At 44.1% G+C, this 24,922-nt stretch overlaps 1 protein-coding gene across 1 annotated transcript in view; it reads left to right on the top strand.

The window, feature by feature from the left end:
* Positions 1-24,381, top strand: part of LOC121549817 (protein O-mannosyl-transferase TMTC2) — a 96,441-nt gene extending 72,060 nt beyond the window's left edge. The window contains exons 8-12 of the mRNA XM_041861725.2: positions 1,374-1,495; positions 7,901-7,982; positions 12,798-12,912; positions 15,126-15,189; positions 22,761-24,381. Of these exons, the coding sequence (XP_041717659.1) occupies positions 1,374-1,495; positions 7,901-7,982; positions 12,798-12,912; positions 15,126-15,189; positions 22,761-22,943 (566 nt within the window). The 3' untranslated portion in view covers positions 22,944-24,381. The remainder of the gene's footprint in view (positions 1-1,373; positions 1,496-7,900; positions 7,983-12,797; positions 12,913-15,125; positions 15,190-22,760) is intronic.
* Positions 24,382-24,922: the final 541 nt, after the last annotated feature.

Here is a 24,922-nt window from a genome sequence, read left to right as displayed (position 1 = left end):
TATGTGTTTAGAATGACTCATTCTAGTGGTAGTAGAACCACCTGCTTAAGGTCTTCAGTTTCCAAAACAAAAAAAGAGGTTTCTCAATATTATCTCCAAGAAATTAGGCTATTTGATGTGCTTTAAGCCGATAACATTGGTTTATTTTTATTTATTTTATTTAACCTTTATTTAACTAGGTTTAATTCCAATCCAACACCACAGCTCCTTGTCAAAACGAACTGATGTGGATGTGGTGTAGGAGTCAGGCGCAGGACACAGAGGCTTCGTCCAACAGACTTTACTAGTCAAAGGTGACAAAAATACAATACACGGCCTCGAAAACAAACAGAGGCGAGCGATTACGCAAACTGTGCGTAAAAACACCAAACAAACAGACAGAGCGAAAACTCGCAGCTCCTATAGACAGGCAGACAATAACACACAACACAAGACTAACCAAACGAGAAACTTATAGGAGACATAATTAACCAAACAGGAAACAGGTGTACACAATCAGACAAAACCAAACAGATATCGAAAACATCAAACGGTGATAGCTAATACTCCGGGGACGACGACCGCCGAAACCTGCCCGAACAAGGAGGAGGAGCAGCCTCGGCCGAAACCGTGACACTCCTAAATATGTATGCAGTCCTAATGTAGATGTGTAACGAAGGGAATTCAAACTAAGCTGGCTATAATAAGTCATGTCCCATGTTGTGTTATTCTAACACTAATTACATTATTAGAAGCCCTTCCTGATTGCATGGTTGAGATTGCCGTGCCGTGTCGGCAACATTCTTGGGATGACGCATGGTGTGGGCCTGAGAAGAGGGAGAATGTTTGTTCAGGTGAGAGGGGGGCTGTCATCTGGGCCCTGGGGACCGGCGCTCATTGCGCTGGGATAAGATCTGGGATTCTCACGGCTTTGAGAACAGAGACATTCTGTTCTGAAACTGGTCACGTTCCAACTGAAATTGGTGTCAGGGGATTAATTTAACGGAGGAATATTTATTTTTATTGGTGGAATGACGTGTGTTTTTAGGAATGGAGGACTGGAAATGGGTCGGGCTCCATCTGTCTTGTTATCAGCCGTGCACCTGTTGGAGATCTATTATAACACTCTTATCTATTCATCAGTCACTGGGAAGCACTGGAACATTTCATCATTCATATCATAAGTCCCATTTAGATAGAAACGTCTGTCACAAAACTCATCATACTACAATATGTCTCTAAAACTTTGTCTTCCTCTTATTATAAAGTGGCAGAGAAGGTGTTGAGGTTATGGTTCTGTCTATCACCCCTTCCCTCTGACCTCTGAATGTTGACCCCTCATACTGTAGGAGAGGCCGTATCGCCCCTGACCTATGACCTTTGACCCCTAACAGGAGAGGCCTACATGAGGCTGAATAGGCTGGAGGAGGCGGGGCACTGGTACAGGGAGTCGCTGAGGGCCAAGCCGGATCACATCCCCGCCCACTTGACCTACGGGAAACTCCTGTCCATCATTGTAAGTCCCTCCTCTACTACTAACCTCTATATGTCACTAGGGATGTGCTCAGTTAGCAAATGAGAGTAGTCACACACACTGTGTTTTATTTGCAGTGTGTTTAAAAATAGATATAATTGTGACTTAGTATAGATTCCGTGCTCTTTTAAGGATCCTATTCTGGATGTTCCATGTTCAACCTTTGATATTGAACACTGCAGTGTTGAGGATGAGCTTAAAGATTGAATCCGCAGTAGGGGGAAACAGAGCCACTGTCCACCCCACAGCCATTGTTATTATTTTTGTTTTGTTGACAAGCAGAGGTGAGGAGCGTCGCGCATCCCAAAAAAAATCAGTACATATGCTGCTGTTCTATCACGCATGCAATGATGTCTGAGGGGAAAAACAGTGCTAGTTGTTTACAGTAACTTATTTGTTGTTGTAATATTACAAACGGACATGGCTGTTTCACCTTTAAGGATTACAGCTTAAAGTAACAATTTCACTGTAATGTTTACACCTGTTGTATCCTGTGCACATGACTTGATTTGAAGCTGGCTGTTGCTTCTCACATTGAAAAGGTTTAAAATATTATGAACGGTTTTTATCAAAAAAATATTTAAGAAAATACACAGACTTAAAACAGGCAGAGTTAAAATGGCTAAAACAAAGATGAAAGTCAAATGAATAGGAGGTATAAAATTAGCAAAAACTCTGCTCCCTCACATGATCCTTGTCTTCCCGGAAATATATGGACACTACCGGTAAGTTTTAGAACACCAACTCATTCAAAAAAAAAATTTTTTTTACATCAAAACTATGAACTAACACATATGGAATCATGTAGTAACCCAAAAAGTGTTAAACAAATCAAAATATATTTTATATTTGAGATTCTTCAAATAGCCACCCTTTGACTTGATGACAGCTTTGCACACTCTTGGCATTCTCTCAACCAGCTTCACCTGGAATGCTTTTCCAACAGTCTTGAAGGAGTTCCCACATATGCTGAGCACTTGTTGGCTGCTTTTCCTTCACTCTCTGTTGAAATGATCAGTCTATAATTTTAATGGTAGGTTTATTTGAACAGTGAGAGACAGAATAAAAACAAAAAAATCCAGAAAAACACATGTCAAAAATGTTATAAATTGATTTGTATTTTAATCAGGGAAATAAGTATTTGACCCCCTCTCAATCAGAAAGATTTCTGGCTCCCAGGTGTCTTTTATACAGGTAACAAACTGAGATTAGGAGCACTCCCTTTAAGAGTGTGCTCCTAATCTCAGCTCGTTACCTGTATAAAAGACACCTGTCCACAGAAGCAATCACCTCTCCACCATGGCCAAGACCAAAGAGCTCTCCAAGGATGTCAGGGACAAGATTGTAGACCTACACAAGGCTGGAATGGGCTACAAGACCATCGCCAATCAGCTTGGTGAGAAGGTGACAACAGTTGGTGCGATTATTCGCAAATGGAAGAAACACAAAATAACTGTCAATCTCCCTCGGCCTGGGGCTCCATGCAAGATCTCACCTTGTGGAGTTGCAATGATCATGAGAACGGTGAGGAATCAGCCCAGAACTACACGGGAGGATCTTGTCAATGATCTCAAGGCAGCTGGGACCATAGTCACCAAGAAAACAATTGGTAACACACTACGCCGTGAAGGACTGAAATCCTGCAGCGCCCGCAAGGTCCCCCTGCTCAAGAAAGCACATATACAGGGCCGTCTGAAGTTTGCCAATGAACATCTGAATGATTCAGAGGAGAACTGGGTGAAAGTGTTGTGGTCAGATGAGACCAAAATGGAGCTCTTTGGCATCAACTCAACTCGCTGTGTTTGGAGGAGGAGGAATGCTGCCTATGACCCCAAGAACACCATCCCCACCATCAAACATGGAGGTGGAAACATTATGCTTTGGGGGTGTTTTTCTGCTAAGGGGACAGGACAACTTCACTGCATCAAAGGGACGATGGACGGGGCCATGTACCGTCAAATCTTGGGTGAGAACCTCCTTCCCTCAGCCAGGGCATTGAAAATGGGTCGTGGATGGATATTCCAGCATGACAATGACCCAAAACACACGGCCAAGGCAACAAAGGAGTGGCTCAAGAAGTAGCACATTAAGGTCCTGGAGTGGCCTAGCCAGTCTCCAGACCTTAATCCCATAGAAAATCTGTGGAGGGAGCTGAAGGTTCGAGTTGCCAAACATCAGCCTCGAAACCTTAATGACTTGGAGAAGATCTGCAAAGAGGAGTGGAACAAAATCCCTCCTGAGATGTGTGCAAACCTGGTGGCCAACTACAAGAAACGTCTGACATCTGTGATTGCCAACAAGGGTTTTGCCACCAAGTACTAAGTCATGTTTTGCAGAGGGGTCAAATACTTATTTCCCTGATTTAAAATGCAAATCAATTTATAACATTTTTGACATGCGTTTTTCTGGATTTTTTTGTTGTTATTCTGTCTCTCACTGTTCATATAAACCTACCATTAAGCTTATAGACTGATCATGTCTTTGTCAGTGGGCAAACGTACAAAATCAGCAGGGGATCAAATACTTTTTTCCCTCACTGTAGCTACAACCTGCCTCTATTCTAATCCATTCACTTCACTCCTTGTCCTCCAGTGTCCTTCCTGACTGCCAACACAATCTCAAATAGGCTTTGGCTCACACAAAGCGTGATGAAACAAATAAACCTTTTATCTTGGTAGTAATCACAGTAGTTACGTATAGTTAGACCTAGGCCCGAGGGCTGATGAATATTGAGTTAGTTTGGGCCCGGCCAGTTCATCCCATTGATTTCTCAGTCTGAGCCAGAGGAGTTGTGATCATTGTAGAAAGCCTTGGAATTGATAGAACAAGGATGAGCTGCATGTTAAGCAGACAGCAGCCCAGAAGCCTTTTTGGAGTTATTATTGAACCTTGACGGGTAAATGAATGCTTTTGTCTTTGGTGGCCTAAAGGAAAAAGACACGTAGAATAATGGTATGCAAATGCTGGATGTATTTTTTTTTAAATGTTAGGCTAATTGCAGTATTTTGAGATATTTGAGATGAAATAGCACAGAGACAAACTTCTGCCACTATAAACTTTGTTGTTACGATACCAAGGAGACAATATATTGAGGAGTCATTATTTTCTTAGGGTACAAGCTTAGAAAAACAGACCTGTCAAACTATCAGGCTCTCCACTGGATGTGTGGTTGTCGCAAGGTCACAGCCATAGGGAACGTATTTGTGGGGAGTCCTGTGTGTGTGTGTGCGTGTGCGTGCATGCACGCGTGTACGCTCACATGCGTGCGTGTGACTTTATTAAATGTGTGTGGGGTTTTGAAGTGCTCCAGCCACTCCCCCCCACTCCATCCACCTCTCTCATCCACTCCCCCCTCCTCCATCTCCTCCTCTCATCCACTCCCACTCCATCCACCTCTCTCATCCACTCCCCCCCCTCCATCCACCCCTCTCATCCACTCCCCCCTCCTCCATCTCCTCCTCTCATCCACTCCCACTCCATCCACCTCTCTCATCCACTCCCCCCCCCCTCCATCCACCTCTCTCATCCACTCCCACTCCATCCACCTCTCTCATCCCTCCCCCTCCATCCACCCCTCTCATCCACTCCCCCTCCTCCATCCACCCCTCTCATCCACTCCCCCCTCCTCCATCCCCTCCTCTCATCCACTCCCCCTCCATCCACCTCTCTCATCCACTCCCCCTCCATCCACCTCTCTCATCCACTCCCCCTCCTCCATCCCCTCCTCTCATCCACTCCCCTCCATCCACCTCTCTCATCCACTCCCCCTCCATCCACCTCTCTCATCCACTCCCCCCTCCTCCATCCCCTCCTCTCATCCACTCCCCCTCCTCCCCCTCCATCCACCTCTCTCATCCACACTGTTGGAGAGAGAAAAACCAGTGCGTGACAACGTGTTCACAGCTGACTTGGGTTAGTTAGGAGGAGGTTATGGAGAGGAACCCTGTTAGAACCCACTGAACCAGTCCTGCTGAGCCCTTGTGAGGAGTTTGACCTTCTGTACTTCTCCTTTCACAGCCTGAGGTAACTGAGGTACTAGGAATTACTAGGAATCCACAGGCTAGAGGAGGTTTTGCTCTGCAGTGCCAACATCATCCATCCCATCTCTCCTTCTATCCTCCTTACTGATATCAGAGGGGTTACAGCTACAGCTGCACCCCTAGGGGTCCGGTCTGGGCTGAGGAAGGGTCTCGCTCCCAAACTCACTCATTTCCCCTTTTCCTAATCTGATTTGAGTTCCATTCCCTCAAACCCCCACCCCCAGTCGCCCCGGGTTCAGACCCGAGTCACCCCAGCGCAGCTGGACATCTGCTGGGTCCCCCAGGTCCCTACAACCGGGGCCCTGAGCCACGAGTGGCCCCTCATAACAGAGCTCTTCAACAACAGGAGATTGAGACACGACCAGACCCGGGACAATGGGCCGCCGGACAGGACTTAATGCAATTACCCCGCTTCCTTATTAAATCACTCAATCAGGGAGAGATTTTGGCCTGTCTTGCCACGGCGGAGCTACGTATTGATAATGCAGCAGGCTCATAAGGAGTCATAGTGTCAAACTCAAGTCCCGCCTCACCCTCTGTTTCACCCTGACGTGTACTGTAGTACAATATGTGACTTCACTGTTTCATTCATTGAGTCATTGTACTTTAATGGGGTTAGTGAGGTTGTATAGATTTGTGGGTCGTCCTTCGTTCAGTTTGGCTTTGAACTCTTCATTCACAGTAACCAGGTTAGAGTCTAGACTGAGGCTGCGTCTGACATGGCACCATATTCCCGAGACTTTTGACCATGGCCTTTCTTTAGGACACAGCTAGACATGACCAGAAGAGCCCTATTCCGCCCGGTAACCACCAGTTCCTCTCTCAGATCATCTCCCTTGGACATACCGGGGCGGCAGGTAGCTTAGTGGTTAAGAGCGTTGTGCCAGTAACCGAAAGGTCGCTGGTTCTAATCCCCGAGCCGACTAGGTGAAAAATCTGTCGATGTGCCCTTGAGCAAGGCACTTAACCCTAATTGCTCATGTAAGTCGCTCTGGATAAGAGCGTCTGCTAAATGACTAAAAATTTAAATGTAATACATCACAGGAGAGTGTTGTCGCCAGGCGGATGAATACACAGTGCAGTGCAGAGTCCTGCCGTGTCCTGCCAAGAGCTAGGCACCGCTCTCTGTTGGAGGGCCTCTCTCCCGTTGCAGCATGGGAGAGTTGTGGTCGGCCGGCGCTGATGTGATTTACAAGCTCTGTGGCTGGCTACACTCGGAGCCGGCGCTAACGCTAACTGCTAAAACCCTCTGTGGCTGGCTACACTCAGAGCTGCCGGCGCTAACGCTAACCGCTAAAGCCCTCTGAGACCGACTACTCCCTCCCCAGACAGGCTCGAAAACGCTAGATAAGAGGAAAAAAGAGGGTCGGAGGAATGAAAAAACAATAACCTAGCGTTATTTCATGTACATTTAACATTACGCACCTCTCGCAATCCTCCAAATGCGATACTTCCGAGTCCATTGAAGGACCACAATATTTTGTTCAATAGTCTGACGCTGTGGCTGGGAAAATGCTTCATTGAGCAGAAAAGAAAGCCAGGTAAAATATCATATAAAGTCATCTGGACAATTGGTTATCTTCTTCTTCATCTTTCATTTAGAACGAACGCGGGCATGAGAAATAGCTAATGAACCAAACCTAATATCCCCGGTCCACTTATTCTATTGCCAATATGGAAGCAATCAGTGCTGAAGCGTGAACAATGGGGGGGGGGGGAAGGGACCGTACACAGAGGCAGCGGTATCGCTTTCAGTTTGTTGCGCGGCTATAGTGCGATACACACTCTCTGACTGAGCAAAAGTTATAGTGTGACACACACACACACACACTCTCTGCTGCTGGGGGAAAAGGGGGTTTGGAGTGTTCTCTATGGACTACAGTTTCCTGGTTTACAGCTGAGGCCCAGCTACCACGTGTCAACTCATGCATGAAAGCGTAGGAAAATAATCCGTAGCAGATGCTAAGTAAACTCAGATGATTGTTGTTGCCCTGCAGTATATGGTGATTGTTTGAAACAACCTGGCACATTACGGGCATACGGAACGGTTGCTCAGATTTACTGCTGATTTCCCCGTCCGCATTTCGACTGTGAAATATTTGCTAAATCTCATTTACGTGGAGAGTGGGTGGTTTCTGATTTCTCCTGCATGTTCAATCTTCTACCATATGGCAACACGTCTGTTTTGGGTTTTGAGTAAATCTAATTGCAGCCGCACAATTACGCCCGTGCCAGAAATATGAACCACTGCGAGAGCTCGAACATCAGCTAAATCGCAATTAATGACTGAGGACGACTTGTAGCTGATCTACAGTAGCTAATCAAACGTTCCTGTTTTGTCTTCTAGGGGCAGAAGACTGAGGCAGAGAATTACTATCAAAGGGCCATTCAGCTGGACCCTTCCAAAGGAAACTGCTACATGCATTATGGTAAGTACCAGAACTATTATGTTCTCATATGAAGTACAGGCACAGACCTTCATTTGAGCCAGATTTTGCCAGAACAGGAACCGGCACCTCTCCGTTTGGGACTGTTTCGTTCCGGAACCTATTTGGCCGGTCCGGTACCTCTCATGGCATGAAAATTATTTGTCACTTTTTGCAATGTACAAATTCGAATAAAAGCAATCAAAGTTCATTCGAGTTGCCTCCCCCCCCCAAAAAATTGAAAAAGTCGTGCCTGATATTCTACTAGTTGATTCAGGTTTACAGTATGGTTTGTACATCATTGTAACCTATGTTTGAGACCTATGTTTGAGACCAACTCGTGGCTGTGTGAGATGCGTGCCTGTATATCTCACAGAACTAGAATGAGATTAACTTTCTATTATCTCTCTCTCTCTGCTCTGATAGACATGAGCCTGCAACTCTTATCTCTCCAACGTTGCACTTCATCATTTATTTCCTTATAGAATCATAGCCACGCGAAGGGTTCTGGAGGAGCACCTCAAATAAATTGAAATAAATAATAATAATAAAGTTATAGAATTACTGCTGTCTGTTCAGAAATAAATGATATAATTCAGAATAGCCTACTACACCATGAGAAGGCCTATAATTTAGCCACAGAGGATCAATAGCTTCTTTAAAAAATTGTCTAGCTGTGGATTGTGTGTAGCCCAATAACAAGGCATAGCCTACAGTCGGGAACGCGCTGCAAATCTGTCAGTGAACAGCATGCAGAGAAAACAGGCCTTTCACAATATTTAAAATACAATCGTGGGAAAACACAGGTTTGAAATCAAATGGCTCCTGCTGAAAAGAGAGGACTCTAATATGTTTGCTGTAGGCTAACAAAATATTTGATTAACTTCCAAATATTGTTTTACAAAGTAAAGCAAGAGAGACATATAGGCTTTTGGTATGAACGCATCGGCTGTCACCGGCGAATGAGCTGCGCATCGTTGGGTTAGTCAGGGAAACTGTAAAGCATTTTTAGTACTATAATTTCCTCCTCATATTGTAGCCTACAATGTGTCTTCACACACCTAGGCCTAGGCTATTGATGGATTCAACACAAAGTCGTTTTTATTTATCTCAGATTCTCAGTTTGTATTTGTATTTATTATGGCTCCCCATTAGTTCCTGCCAAGGCAGCAGCTACTCTTCCTGGTGTCCAGCAAAATTAAGGCAGTTATACAATTTTAAAAACATTACAATATATTCACAACAGATTTCACACTGTGTGCCCTCAGGCCCCTACTCCACTACCACATACAGTGGGGAAATAAAGTATTTAGTCAGCCACCAATTGTGCAAGTTCTCCCACTTAAAAATATGAGAGAGGCCTGTAATTTTCATCATAGGTACACGTCAACTATGACAGACAAATTGTGATTTTCTTTCTCCAGAAAATCACATTGTAGGATTTTTAATGAATTTATTTACAAATTATGGTGGAAAATAAGTATTTGGTCACCTACAAACAAGCAAGATTTCTGGCTCTCACAGACCTGTAACTTCTTCTTTAAGAGGCTCCTCTGTCCTCCACTCGTTACCTGTATTAATGGCACCTGTTTGAACTTGTTATCAGTATAAAAGACACCTGTCCACAACCTCAAACAGTCACACTCCAAACTCCACTATGGCCAAGACCAAAGAGCTGTCAAAGGACACCAGAAACAAAATTGTATACCTGCACCAGGCTGGCTGGGAAGACTGAATCTGCAATAGGTAAGCAGCTTGGTTTGAAGAAATCAACTGTGGGAGCAATTATTAGGAAATGGAAGACATACAAGACCACTGATAATCTCCCTCGATCTGGGGCTCCACGCAAGATCTCACCCCGTGGGGTCAAAATGATCACAAGAACGGTGAGCAAAAATCCCAGAACAACACGGGGGGACCTAGTGAATGACCTGCAGAGAGCTGGGACCAAAGTAACAAAGCCTACCATCAGTAACACACTACGCCGCCAGGGACTCAAATCCTGCAGTGCCAGACGTGTCCCCCTGCTTAAGCCAGTACATGTCCAGGCCCGTCTGAAGTTTGCTAGAGTGCATTTGGATGATCCAGAAGAGGGTTGGGAGAATGTCATATGGTCAGATGAAACCAAAATATAACTTTTTGGTAAAAACTCAACTCGTCGTGTTTGGAGGACAAAGAATGCTGAGTTGCATCCAAAGAACACCATACCTACTGTGAAGCATGGGGGTGGAAACATCATGCTTTGGGGCTGTTTTTCTGCAAAAGGACCAGGACGACTGATCCGTGTAAAGGAAAGAATGAATGGGGCCATGTATCGTGAGATTTTGAGTAAAAACCTCCTTCCATCAGCAAGGGCATTGAAGATGAAACGTGGCTGGGTCTTTCAGCATGACAATGATCCCAAACACACCGCCCGGGCAACGAAGGAGTGGCTTCGTAAGAAGCATTTCAAGGTCCTGGAGTGGCCTAGCCAGTCTCCAGATCTCAACCCCATAGAAAATCTTTGGAGGGAGTTGAAAGTCTGTGTTGCCCAGCGACAGCCCCAAAACATCACTGCTCTAGAGGAGATCTGCATGGAGGAATGGGCCAAAATACCAGAAACAGTGTGTGAAAACCTTGTGAAGACTTACAGAAAACGTTTGACCTGTGTCATTGCCAACAAAGGGTATACAACAAAGTATTGAGAAACTTTTGTTATTGACCAGATACTTATTTTCCACCATAATTTGCAAATAAATTCATTAAAAATCCTACAATGTGATTTTCTGGATTTTTTTTCCTCATTTTGTCTGTCATAGTTGACGTGTACCTATGATGAAAATTACAGGCCTCTCTCATCCTTTTAAGTGAGAAAACTTGCACAATTGGTGGCTGACTAAATACTTTTTTCCCCCACTGTATCTACAACACAAAATCCATGTGTACGTGTGCTTATAGTGCGTATGTTATCGTGTGTGTATGCATGTGTCTGTGCCTATGTGTTGCTTCACAGTCCCCGCTGTTCCATAAGGTGTATTTGTATCTGTTTGTTTAATACAATTTTGCTGCTTGCATCAGTTACTTGATGTGGAATAGTTTTCCATGTAGTCAAAGTAGCCTGTCATTTCGATCATTTGTGCGGTATAAAAAAATATTTTACCAAAGTCTCCAGTCATGTAAAATGACGTAGAATTTCATGAAATGCATTTATAAAAGGACCAATTTTTTGGGGAACCCTAGGCTACTAAAATGTTCCCCATTTGTGCAACTTCTGTAAGTGCCTCTACTCTACTGCTCTGTGCCACTATGCAAATGCAATGATATGCATGCAATGCTTTATTATAAAGGTTTAAACATTAAACTGCTCCATGTAATGTCTTCCTACAGTTACAGTAACAGTGTGTTGTAGCTTGACCCCACCATAAGAACTTACAGTTTGGTAAAGAGACACCTTATCCACAGTATTCTACAGTACTCCCACATAGCATGTATAAACTGCTTGTTAAGTGTAAAAAACATGTCCTGTAGCCACTCTTAAAGCAGCTCTAATTAGCGAAAGAGATATGCCTGCCTTTAGTTTTGTTTACATTTGGTATCAGTGCTGCTTGGCGTTCAATGTGTAGGAGTGACATGGATGTATGAGGTCATACATACAGTAGACCTAAGCCTGGTTTTATCTCGACATGCCCAGAGGAAACCGGATCAGACTACACCACCGCTAAGGATGCTTGCCTTTCACTGATCGAGGAGAAACGCTATAAGCCGGTTAGTCCGCCCACGCTTCTGTAAATGCTGCCATTCATATCGGAATGCTGGACTCAGAGATATTCATAGGAAATGAAATATGTCCTGTAGGAACAGAGAGGGCCGTTGTATTGTATAGTCTCTCTCTCTCTCTCTCTCTCTCTCTCTCTCTCTCTCTCTCTCTCTCTCTCTCTCTCTCTCTCTCTCTCTCTCTCTCTCTCTCTCTCTCTCTCTCTCTCTCTCTCTCTCTCTCTCTCTCTCTCTCTCTCTCTCTCTCTCTCTCTCTCTCTCTCTCTCTCTCTCTCTCTCTCTCTCTCTCTCTCTCTCTCTCTCTCTCTCTCTCTCTCTCTCTCTCTCTCTCTCTCTCTCTCTCTCTCTCTCTCTCTCTCTCTCTCTCTCTCTCTCTCTGGGTTGTGTTTGGGTCCTGGCGGGCCGCGTTGCTGTCTTTGGACAGAGTCATTTGCCCTCTCTCTGCTATCTCCTAGCCTCTTTTCAGAGGTTTATTTTGACTGGCCCCCAACACCTTATCGTAATCGGGCCGCAACGGCCATTCCTCCTCCACTGTGACTGGAATGACTCCAGCATGTTGTTGGTGAGACGGTATGACTGTGCTTACAGACTCTCTGAACTGTGGGACAGGGCGGGTGAGAGCTAACATGAGAGGTCAGATAACTGAGACAAGCCCCCTTTCCTGCCATTGTTCAGACTAACACAAGCTCTGATGCAGGGAGCATGCATGTGTCACGCTACATGTGACCCGTAGCAAACCTCTGCATTCAAGTGATGGTTTTTGCTGACTGACACGCAATGAAGTATGACAAAAACCATCAGTCTCTCTCTCCTCTCTTCCTCACTCTGTCCTTTCTGTCCTTCTCTCTGCCCTGTCCCCTGAACCCATCTTTTTGCTTTCTTTCTTTCTTTCTTTCTCTCTTTCTTCCACATCCCATTTCTTCTGCCTCGTTGTCTCACTGTCTCCCTCTCTTTCCCCTTTTCTTAATTTGTCTCCGTCACTCTCTCCCTCTCCCTTTCTCTTTCCCTCTCTTTCTTACTCTGTCTCTGTTTCTTTCTCCATCTTTCTCTCTCTCTGATGGACAGGCCAGTTTCTGCTGGAGCAGTCTCGTCTGGCGGAGGCAGCAGAGATGGCAGAGAGAGCTGCAGATCTGGACAGCTCAGAGTTTGACGTGGTCTTCAGCGCCGCTCACATGCTCAGGTGGGTGTGACGGCGTATAAAAACATTATTACAGCATTTAAAGAGCGCCTGGTATTTCCAAATGCTGCCCAATCATACCTTGACTAGTATCAATCAAATGTGTTTATAAAGCCCATTTTACATCTGCAGTTGTCACAAGGTGCTTTGCCCAGACTCCAAAGAGCAAGCAGAATTAGAAGCACAGTAGGCAGGAACAACTCCCTATAAATAAGAAACCTAGAGAGGAACCAGGCTCTGAGAGGAGGCCCAACCTCACTACAGTAGAATAATGGAAAATACACTACTGCATTTCCATACAATACTGTAGGTCTTCAGTACATGTAGATTTTCTGTTGGATATATTCAGATGTCTTATTCATGAAAATAGCACAAGGTGTCTCTGAAGGTTATTACTTTGGTGATAGAGAGTTGGTTGCCAAGGTATTTCATCATTCACGACTTAATCAATATTGCATTGTGCCCGCTAACACACTCAAAGATACTTCAGATCTGAAGTCTAATACGATAATGGCAGTTTGCATGGAAACGATCCATTTTAAGTCATTTGTATATGGTTCAAATTAATATACAACACATGGAAACAGCGGTTGTAGTTTTGATTCATGCTAGTGACTTTTCAGTCCAGGGCTTGTAAAGAAACCCAGGCATACCTCAGGAGAATTGGCCATTCTGCTTGGCAAGTGTGCGCACAGACAGCACATACGTTTTATACGTTTGAAATAGGGGACTGCAAATCCTCTCAACTCACTGCAACTCTAGGAAGTATTGCAAACGACAGTCTCTTAATTCCTTTTTGCTCTACATATCTGGAAAAGTAATTGAAGCTACAGCGTCCTTCATCCAAAGTGCAGCGCTGCGGTGGATTTGAGAGTTATAAGTCGACTGCTCAGCCAGGGTAGCGCTGCTTGGATGCGGAGAGTAAAAATGGAGAGACAAATCGTCTTATTCTGGCCCTCTTAGATATAAGCCAACTGTATAAAAAAACAACACCATGACATATTCACTCAACTAATCCTGTAATAAGACAGTCTTATGGCTGTGCTGAGACGTTCAGATACAGACCTGTCTTTGGGTGTATTAATGCTGGTCAAAATGCCCCTCTTACTCTCTGTTCTGTAGGGCAAATAAATAACTATTTTACACCTTGAATGCCACCAAATTATTGTCAACGTCAAACATTAGACTGGGAAAACGTGTTTTGTTGTTCTGAAACTCAGTGACCATTTCTCTTCATCCAGACTGTAGTAGGGGTTTGCCATATTCCTCTATGGCTCTTTTTGACAGAGACCAATAGGGTAGCACCAGGTTTTGACCTATGCAAATCAAAGTCAAAAGTCCTTACCTGTTGCACATTGTCAGCGTTTCCTTCTCTTTGAAGAATCTTTCAAACTCCAGATTCTCCCAACATCGTAGATTGCGTAGATTCTCTCAGATGCAGTGGGAAACGCCAGCACCAAGAGGGCAAGGAGGAAATGAAAGACATTGTTGTGGTGAAAATTGATCTGAAGAGTCAGGCATGAACTTGAGATGAATGGAATGATGAAGTACCACTAGCTAGTATTCTCAAGGCATACTTTCCTTTATGCAAAGTCAATAGAGACATATTTCCCTGAGTCACACACCTAATGAATATGTATATCTGTGTCTGGAAAGATGTCTGCCTTTATCTGAATAGCGTTAACATATTAAGTGCAGTTAGTATCATCTTACAAATAAATATATGCAGCATAGTGTTTCAGAGTCATTTGAGGGAGTATTTTTCAGCATCAAAGTGCCCTCAGGATCGCAATACTTTATGACACCAAATGGGCAATATTTCAATTCCAATGAAAGAATGCCTCTCTCCAATACATAACTCCTTCTGCCGTCGTGTCACTATAATACTGTCAGACTCCGTTTGGCTCCCGAGTGGCGCAGCGGTCTAAGGAACTGCATCTCAGTGCTTGAGGCGTCATTACAGACCCCCTGGTTCGATTCCAGGCTGTATCACAACCGGCCGTGATTGGGAGTCCCATAGGGCGGCGCACAATTGGCCCAGCGTCGTCCGGGTTTGGCCGGTGTAGGCCGTCATTGTAAATAAGAATTTGTTCTTAACTGACTTGCCTAGTTAAATAAAGATAAAATAAAAAAAGCCATGCGTAATGACAACCCCTATTGCCCTTCCTCTCCTCTTTCCATGCCTCTCTCTCTCCCTTTCCCTATCTCCTCTCCAGACAGGCCAGTCTAAACCAGGCAGCAGAGCGGCATTATGAGCGAGCGGCAAACCTCAGACCAGACGTGAGTACCTTGGCCTAATGGGCCTTTCTTACTCAAACTGATTTGCACGCACACACACACACTCCACCATTACACACAATCAGCCCTAGTCCGCCATGGCAGCTCCATCAATGCCTCCCATTGTCTGTTAGAACCAGAGAGCAGGATCTGGGTCCCTGTGATTCTATGGTTGGAGAGAAAGGTAGATCTCTCTTTCTCTGCAGAGCATCAATCAGTCCCTTCAAAGGGAGTGGACGGCATGGTGGAGTGCTAACTCTCAGAAGGACTGTGTTTTTAGACAGGAGTAGATGAGGTCTCCCCTGGTCATTTGTCACGTTGCCACGCTCACTGACTTACGCGCCATTTGGAGAGTCTCAAGAGTTAGCTGGAGGTTGTTTGGGGTCTGAAGAGTTAGCTGGAGGTTGTTTGGGGTCTGGAGAGTTAGCTGGAGGTTGTTTGGAGTCTGGAGAGTTAGCTGGAGGTTGTTTGGGGTCTGGAGAGTTAGCTGGAGGTTGTTTGGGGTCTGGAGAGTTAGCTGGAGGTTGTTTGGGGTCTGAAGAGTTAGCTGGAGGTTGTTTGGAGTCTGGAGAGTTAGACAGTAGGGCTTTGTAGAAATGGTAAGTGCTACAGATGTCCTTGACACACACTCTTGCAATTGTTTCCTATAAAATCATCTTGTCTGTATGTCAGTATGTCCATGTCTGTGTGTCCTTCACAATCAGTTTGTCTGTAACAGAAGTTAGTCGGTATGTCCTTGTCTCTGTGTCCTTCACAACAGTTCCCAGTCAGGAAGTTATATTTATTATCCACACTCTCCAACAAGTCAAGGGTTTACACTCAGTCATTTGTCGGAAGTAAAGTGCCTCTTGTGTTTGACATTTCGCTGCTGCGTGTCTGCTTAGCGAATGTCAAGTCCTCAAATATCAACTTCATCCAAAAGGGTTTCGGGTCATGAAAAATTCAACATCTGTGGCCAGACGTGCTGGGAAAGACAATTCATCAAAGAAGTATGCTTCCTGGAAAAAAAAACGAGAAACTTCATAGAGTGCAACAGAGGATGACGGACAGAATTACCACACGTCCTAATTCCTAATGTACCGTTTGGTTTGACTGCATTTGTGTTCCGTTTTCTCTGTTCCTTAAACTATTCACAACTGCAAAGTAACTGTCCCTAAATGCAGTACATACATTGTCGTTTCAAATAGAGTGTGATTAATGTGACAATGCCCATATATATTATCAGCTTTAGATTTGAATCAGTTAACTTAAGTCTCTGTTCCACTGTTCCAATCATCAGTTCACTACATTTACTCTGTGAATAGCAAGTAGTGAGTGGGCCTACGGAAACATATTAGAGTTGAATCGTGGAGCTCATTTACATAACAGTGTCTTAATATGCAGCTCGACCACCACCTACTGAGAAAGACGATACTGTATGTTGGGGGTAATGGTGAGCAGCTTTTGCTGGGTGAAACAGAGGTCAAACAATGGTGATGAGCAGATAGACAGATGAGACGTTACTAAAGTATTCTATAGGGTTGCTGCTCTGGAATGCTGCACTGTTAGACTCTGAGGTGTGCCACAATGAAGGATCATTGTTGACTGTACACAGAGTGGTTACAATTTCTTGTTTGGCAGTTGATATTGAACTTACTGAATTACTATCGATGCAACACTGTTGATGTTCAGGCCACTTTAATTTCAATTCAGTTAGCTTTCTTCATAGTGCAAATCAAATTCCAAATTGACTGGAATTTAGATTGAATAATTATACTGTGGATATCCATTTTGAGGCAATGATATGTCCCGTGTGGCTCAGTTGGTAGAGCATGGTGCTTGCATGCCAGGGTTGTGGGTTCGATTCCCACCGGGAAAAATTGATGCACTCACTACTGTTAGTCGCTCTGGATAAGAGCGTCTGCTAAATGACTAAAATGTAAATGTGAAGAATGATATCATTCAGACTTGCCAAACAAGGAAATAACCACAAGGTCAACAGCTACTGTCATCCTTGGGTAAAGGTTTTGTTTGGCTGTGTTAGGACCAAGCCAGCCCCACTACATTAATCACTGTCTCAGCTTTAATAGAGAGTGATCGCTGGTATGGGTTTCTGGCTCCAGTGAGTGTACACATGTAAACAGAGAATGATATAGTCTGTCTGGGGCGTCTCCTGCGTCTCACCCTGGGTGCTGTTTACAATGATAGAGGACTTTAATCTATCTCCACCAGCCTCTGTCTCAGCTTAGCCTATAGAGAGCCATGATGTCTCCTGACCAGGAGTAGAAAGTTAACAGCCAAAGTTAAAAATGAAGCAGAGTTTGGTTTCTATTGGTTTCAGTGGACAGTTTTGGTTCCAAGTGGCCTTGATGTTGTGTCTGGGTTCTTTATTAAGCCCTGTCTGGAAAGTAATAGGGGAAAGACTAGTTAGTGTTACAGTACAGATGCCTAATTGGTCTCTGGATAACGAGTTGTTCAAGTATGCTTAAGAGAGAGTCAAACTCTGTACAAATAGAAAACCAGAGTTAAACTCAAAGTACAAGGTAACCAACCATCTAAAGAGGCGTGTAAACTCCAATTTAAATAACTGTAGTTGAATCTCAACTCCTTCAACCCTGACCCCACAGTCAGGTTCACAGGCGTGTGAAAGTGTCCAGTCTGGAGGGTGCTGGAGAGCCAGAGGTGAGGCTGGGATCTGGGTGTGTTTGCAGTGGCATACTGCAGGGCTCCGGTTACGGCCAGGTGGTTTCACTTGGCCACATCAAAGGGCCATTTGATTAAATAGCACCCTTAAAAACACACATAGATGTGTTCACTTTCGCTAATACACAAACACTCACACACAAGTACGTGTGCATACACACACCTACACACACATGCACGCATACACACATGCACGCACACACACACACACACTCACAAACACACTGACTAGCCTATAAGTTCCTGGAACAGTAGCTCAAGGCAAGATGAGTAACCTGCTCTGATCCTATTAGCTTAGCTTCGTTGATGGCTGGAGAGACAGACTTTTATGGAACGATGAGCTTCAAGGCATATTGGCATAACTCTCTTTAACTCTGCGGCGAGAAACCCAAGTTGGAACTGAGTACAAGTGAGCCGAATATCAAATATCATATAATGTATTTGTGTTATGAGATTTCATACTGTACCATACAAGAAATCTCTGCGTCCAGTAACGGACCTCTCCGTCATATAACTCTTCCTTCATACTGTATCTTCAACAAGTTCTAGTTTTTATTAAATATACTGCTCTGTACTCTTCACAACATGGCATTCAGCCCAACACAGATATCAAAACGATCTTTACTCCAAACTTTGTATTAATTCAGTTTCAAAGGTCATTGCCCCACAGCTCCATCAAGGTAAACACTCTTTCTGAAATCGGACCAGCTACTGCGAGGTCAAACGGGATAATTTAATGGGCATTTAATTAACTCAGCTTCAAGTCAAGTTAACAAAGCCTCGCTCTTAATCCATAACAAAAACCTGGCAGGTCTCCTGTAAAACGTCTCACATACGAGAATCTGCATTAAATAGAGGTCTTATGGGAGTTTGAATTTGAAAGAGTTTTCCAGGAGATGAATTCAAGGGCATGTATTGTGTCTGAAACTACCTGATCGCTATACTGCATCTAGACCTATCCAGTATGGTTGTCACAATACCTGTTTTCCATGGCAAAAAGGAAAACACAAAGCAGACTAAACTATTTGGTCGTTTAAAAAAAGAAAATATATATATATATACAGTGAGGGGAAAAAGTATTTGAGCCCCTGCTGATTTTGTACGTTTGCCCACTAACAAAGAAATGATCAGTCTATAATTTTAATGGTAGGTTTATTTGAACAGTGAGAGACAGAATAACAACAAAAAAATCAAGAAAAAACGCATGTCAAAAATGTTATAAATTGATTTGCATTTTAATGAGGGAAATAAGTATTTGACCCCCTCTCAATCAGAAAGATTTATGACTCCCAGGTGTCTTTTATAAAGGTAATGAGCTGAGATTAGGAGCACACTCTTAAAGGGAGTGCTCCTAATCTCAGCTTGTTACCTGTATAAAAGACACCTGTCCACAGAAGCAATCAATCAATCAGATTCCAAACTCTCCACCATGGCCAAGACCAAAGAGCTCTCCAAGGATGTTAGGGACAAGATTGTAGACCTACACAAGGCTGGAATGGGCTACAAGACCATCGCCAAGCAGCTTGGTGAGAAGGTGACAACAGTTGGTGCGATTATTTGCAAATGGAAGAAACACAAAAGAACTGTCAATCTCCCTCGGCCTGTGGCTCCATGCAAGATCTCACCTCTTGGAGTTGCAATGATCATGAGAACGGTGAGGAATCAGCCCAGAACTACACGGGAGGATCTTGTCAATGATCTCAAGGCAGCTGGGACCATAGTCACCAAGAAATCAATTGGTAACACACTACGCCGTGAAGGACTGAAATCCTGCAGCGCCCGCAAGGTCCCCCTGCTCAAGAAAGCACATATACAGGGCCGTCTGAAGTTTGCCAATGAACATCTGAATGATTCAGAGGAGAACTGGGTGAAAGTGTTGTGGTCAGATGAGACCAAAATCGAGCTCTTTGGCATTAACTCAACTCGCTGTGTTTGGAGGAGGAGGAATGCTGCCTATGACCCCAAGAACACCATCCCCACCGTCAAACATGGAGGTGGAAACATTATGCTTTGGGGGTGTTTTTTCTGCTAAGGGGACAGGACAACTTCACCGCATCAAAGGGACGATGGACGGGGCCATGTATCGTCAAATCTTGGGTGAGAACCTCCTTCCCTTAGCCAGGGCATTGAAAATGGGTCGTGGATGGGTATTCCAGCATGACAATGACCCAAAACACACGGCCAAGGCAACAAAGGAGTGGCTCAAGAAGAAGCACATTAAGGTCCTGGAGTGGCCTAGCCAGTCTCCAGACCTTAATCCCATAGAAAATCTGTGGAGGGAGCTGAAGGTTCGAGTTGACAAACGTCAGCCTCGAAACCTTAATGACTTAGAGAAGATCTGCAAAGAGGAGTGGAACAAAATCCCTCCTGAGATGTGTGCAAACCTGGTGGCCAACTACAAGAAACGTCTGACCTCTGTGATTGCCAACAAGGGTTTTGCCACCAAGTACTAAGTCATGTTTTACAGAGGGGTCAAATACTTATTTCCCTCATTAAAATGCAAATCAATTTATAACATTTTTGACATGCGTTAGTCTTGATTTTTTGTTGTTGTTATTCTGTCTCTCACTGTTCAAATAAACCTACCATTAAAATTATAGACTGATCATGTCTTTGTCAGTGGGCAAACGTACAAAATCAGCAGGGGATCAAATACTTTTTTCCCTCACTGTATATATACAGTGGGGAGAACAAGTATTTGATACACTGCCGATTTTGCAGGTTTTCCTACTTACAAAGCATGTAGAGGTCTGTAATTTTTTATCATAGGTACACTTCAACTGTGAGAGACGGAATCTAAAACAAAAATCCAGAAAATCACATTGCATGATTTTTAAGTAATTAATTTGCATTTTATTGCATGACATAAGTATTTGATACATCAGAAAAGCAGAACTTAATATTTGGTACAGAAACCTTTGTTTGCAATTACAGAGATCATACGTTTCCTGTAGGTCTTGACCAGGTTTGCACACACTGCAGCAGGGATTTTGGCCCACTCCTCCATACAGACCTTCTCCAGATCCTTCAGGTTTCGGGGCTGTCGCTGGGCAATACGGAATTTCAGCTCCCTCCAAAGATTTTCTATTGGGTTCAGGTCTGGAGACTGGCTAGGCCACTCCAGGACCTTGAGATGCTTCTTACGGAGCCACTCCTTAGTTGCCCTGGCTGTGTGTTTTGGGTCGTTGTCATGCTGGAAGACCCAGCCACGACCCATCTCCAATGCTCTTACTGAGGGAAGGAGGTTGTTGGCCAAGATCTCGCGATACATGGCCCCTTCCATCCTCCCCTCAATACGGTGCAGTCGTCCTGTCCCCTTTGCAGAAAAGCATCCCAAAATAATGATTTTTCCACCTCCATGCTTCACGGTTGGGATGGTGTTCTTGGGGTTGTACTCATCCTTCTTCTTCCTCCAAACACGGCGAGTGGAGTTTAGACCAAAAAGCTCTATTTTTGTCTCATCAGACCACATGACCTTCTCCCATTCCTCCTCTGGATCATCCAGATGGTCATTGGCAAACTTCAGACGGGCCTGGACATGCGCTGGCTTGAGCAGGGGGACCTTGCGTGCGCTGCAGGATTTTAATCCATGACGGCGTAGTGTGTTACTAATGGTTTTCTTTGAGACTGTGGTCCCAGCTTTCTTCAGGTCATTGACCAGGTCCTGCCGTGTAGTTCTGGGCTGATCCCTCACCTTCCTCATGATCATTGATGCCCCACGAGGTGAGATCTTGCATGGAGCCCCAGACCGAGGGTGATTGACCGTCATTTTGAACTTCTTCCATTTTCTAATAATTGCACCAACAGTTGTTGCCTTCTCACCAAGCTGTTTGCCTATTGTCCTGTAGCCCATCCCAGCCTTGTGCAGGTCTACAATTTTAACCCTGATGTCTTTACACAGCGCTCTGGTCTTGGCCATTGTGGAGAGGTTGGAGTCTGTTTGATTGAGTGTGTGGACAGGTGTCTTTTATACAGGTAACGAGTTCAAACAGGTGCAGTTAATACATGTAATGAGTGGAGAACAGGAGGGCTTCTTAAAGAAAAACTAACAGGTCTGTGAGAGACTGAATTTTTACTGGTTGGTAGGTGATCAAATACGTATGTCATGCAATAAAATGCAAATTAATTACTTAAAAATCATACAATGTGATTTTCTGGATTTTTGTTTTAGATTCCGTCTCTCACAGTTGAAGTGTAACTATGATAAAAATTACAGACCTCTACATGCTTTGTAAGTAGGAAAACCTGCAAAATCGGCAGTGTATCAAATACTTGTTCTCCCCACTGTATATACATCCCGTCCCCAGTGAAAGTTGCGCCCCTGGCTTCATGTTTTGTTTCCTTGCCACGATACCGTTGAATTTCGTGATACTGGTATCGTGACAACCTTACTATCCAGATAGTCTATACTGCATCTAGACCTATCCAGACAAGCAGTCTTTTTCCACTCAGCTACTGCGTAGACCTATGAGTTTGGCAAGGTGAAACTTCTAGAACTTCCAGCACTAGAAGTTCTAACACTAACACATTTCACACGTTATAATGTGCATCCCTCTCATTAACTGCAGTATTGGCAACCTCACTGTAGAAGAGTGCCTCCCACTCCTTAGGGACTTTGCTAACATCATTATAAATGTTAACCCGGGATGACATAAACACTTGGCATTTGAGAAACCTCCGGAAACCACAAACATCAACAGGAGTGTGACCCCACCAGCCCTTAACCACATTATTTTTAGCAACAGCAATATATTTCTAAAGACTTAATTTTGTCAGAGCGTCACCCAACCCACAGTGTAACACGCAAATGTTAATCAAGTCCCTCTCCCTTTTCTCTCTCTCACTCCCGCTCTCTCTCATTCCCTCTGTCTCCCCCTCGCCATCCCTCCCAGTATCCGGCGGCCTTGATGAACCTGGGCGCCATCCTCCACCTGAATGGGCGGCTGCCTGAGGCGGAGACCAACTACCTGCGGGCACTGCAGCTCAAGCCTGACGATGTCATCACCCAGTCCAACCTGCGCAAGCTGTGGAACATCATGGAGAGGCAGGGCCTGAGGACCACACAGGGGCCTTGAACCCTCAAAAAGACTAGACACAGGAAACCAGGAGATTGCCCCAAGTGAGGTCCCCTTAATAGGAGTGAGGGACCTAAACAGAGGTGGGGAAACCCCAGGAATGGAGCAAGTAGAGGCCAGGGGATTGGTGTGCCTCTGGGATGAATACCGAGGCCAACCCAATCTGTGTGAGAGCAGTAGCCTCAATGGAACGATAGTTAGGGAAGCGTGTAAACCTTGTGACCAGAGGCCTGAGGGTTTTTTAGGGTCGATATGACGACCTGAGTTGCCCTGGTGTTTATCTAATAGGATTATGGGTCAAAGGACAGTTGAGTCACCTCAGGATGGGAGGGGTTAGCTACACAAGTCAACACCGCAAGGATAACAGCACTTGGCTACTCAGAGGCAGCCTTACTGAGGTCACAGTGCAGGGACTGGGATAGTCCTCAATAGACAACAAAAAACATTCCTAAGACGAAAGCTGAGGGGCTACGTGATGACTAGTATTTCTGGGCCCATTTTAATTTATTTGAATTGAAAACTCCTCCGTCCGAGACCTGTGTGTTTACTGAAGCACTTCATTTGAGTTAGGATGTGACTACGGAACAGAAATCATAATTCTACTCCATTTGATGATGTCATGAGGGCTTTGGGGGCCAAAAGGTGTACTTGCTGTTGGTGCATGATAAACAAGTTGGCCTGAATTACATACATTATATTACATTATGTATGCATTACATACAGTATAGTACGGTCTGGGTTTAATGGTGATTGCACATAAAGTTGCCCTGCGCTTATCATGTCAGTGATGAATTCAAGAACTATATCCAGTCAAACCCATATTTTCAGTAAAGTAAGACAAAACTACAAATTATTCCATCAAGGATGCCAACATATCATCACAAGGCACAACATTTATTCACGTCCAAGAGAAGGTCTTTATAGACTGTGCCAAAGCTGTACATTTTCTTATGCATCAGGATACCCAGCAGAAAAGTTATTCCTGATGCATGTTATGTATTGTATTTTATTGTAATATAAATAATACGTTTTATTTCATTTCATGTGATCAAAAGATTATTGTTAACTTATTGATTTGTGTTTACTGTCTGTGTCAACACCACACTGTGCCCTCTCACACACACACACACACACACACACACACACACACACACACACACACACACACACACACACACTGGTTGATCTAATTCTACAGAAACAACAAGAGAAGTTCTTAAGCAATTTGTCCCTGCTCAGGGATATCAGGTGGTGTGTTACTGTCAAAACCATGCTCTCCTAGCAGTGAAATTGATGGTAAGAGTTGAATTTTTTTGAAGATGGTTGTGTTTTTTTTAATTATGGGGGATTTGTTGCCTTTTGTCCTGTTCGTTATTATATAATTAATGTTAATTATGTTCCCTGTTTTCCATAATAAAAAGACACCTTCAGACCTTGAGTGTGTTGATTCATTGTGGCATCATCAGATTTAGCCTAGAGTTTTCACATTAAACGTCTACATTTTATAGAAAGTACATCCATTTCAAAGTCTTCATTTGAGTTGGTCCCAATAGATACTGGAATTCTGTCTAAAATAGTTAAAATCTTCTGACTTCAGAGGGAAGGGAGTCTTGTGAATAATTTAGTCTCTATCTACACTACTCTTAGTTTCCATGGAGACCATTTGACAGAGAGGAAAGAGTTTTGAGCAGAGATGATTCCAATCGCATGCATTTTAGAGGAAACATAATCTTGTGTGTTAGTTTGAGAGTATACATCAGGGGTGTCAAACGTACGGCCCGCGGGCCGGATCAGGCCCGCAAACGGGTTTAATCCGGCCCGCGAGATGATATAAAAAAATAAATAATAATAATAATTTGGAAATTATAAAAATGTGCTGCAATTTTTCAATAAAATAAACTGCTGTTCCAATTGCGTCCACTGGATGGCGCAATAGCAATTGTGTTAAGCAAGCAAACTGTTTATACCGGGGCAGAGCA

Source organism: Coregonus clupeaformis, chromosome 2, assembly GCF_020615455.1.
Source record: "Coregonus clupeaformis isolate EN_2021a chromosome 2, ASM2061545v1, whole genome shotgun sequence".
NCBI classification, from domain to species: Eukaryota; Metazoa; Chordata; class Actinopteri; order Salmoniformes; family Salmonidae; genus Coregonus; species Coregonus clupeaformis.
This window is presented reverse-complemented; position numbering and strand designations above follow the sequence as displayed.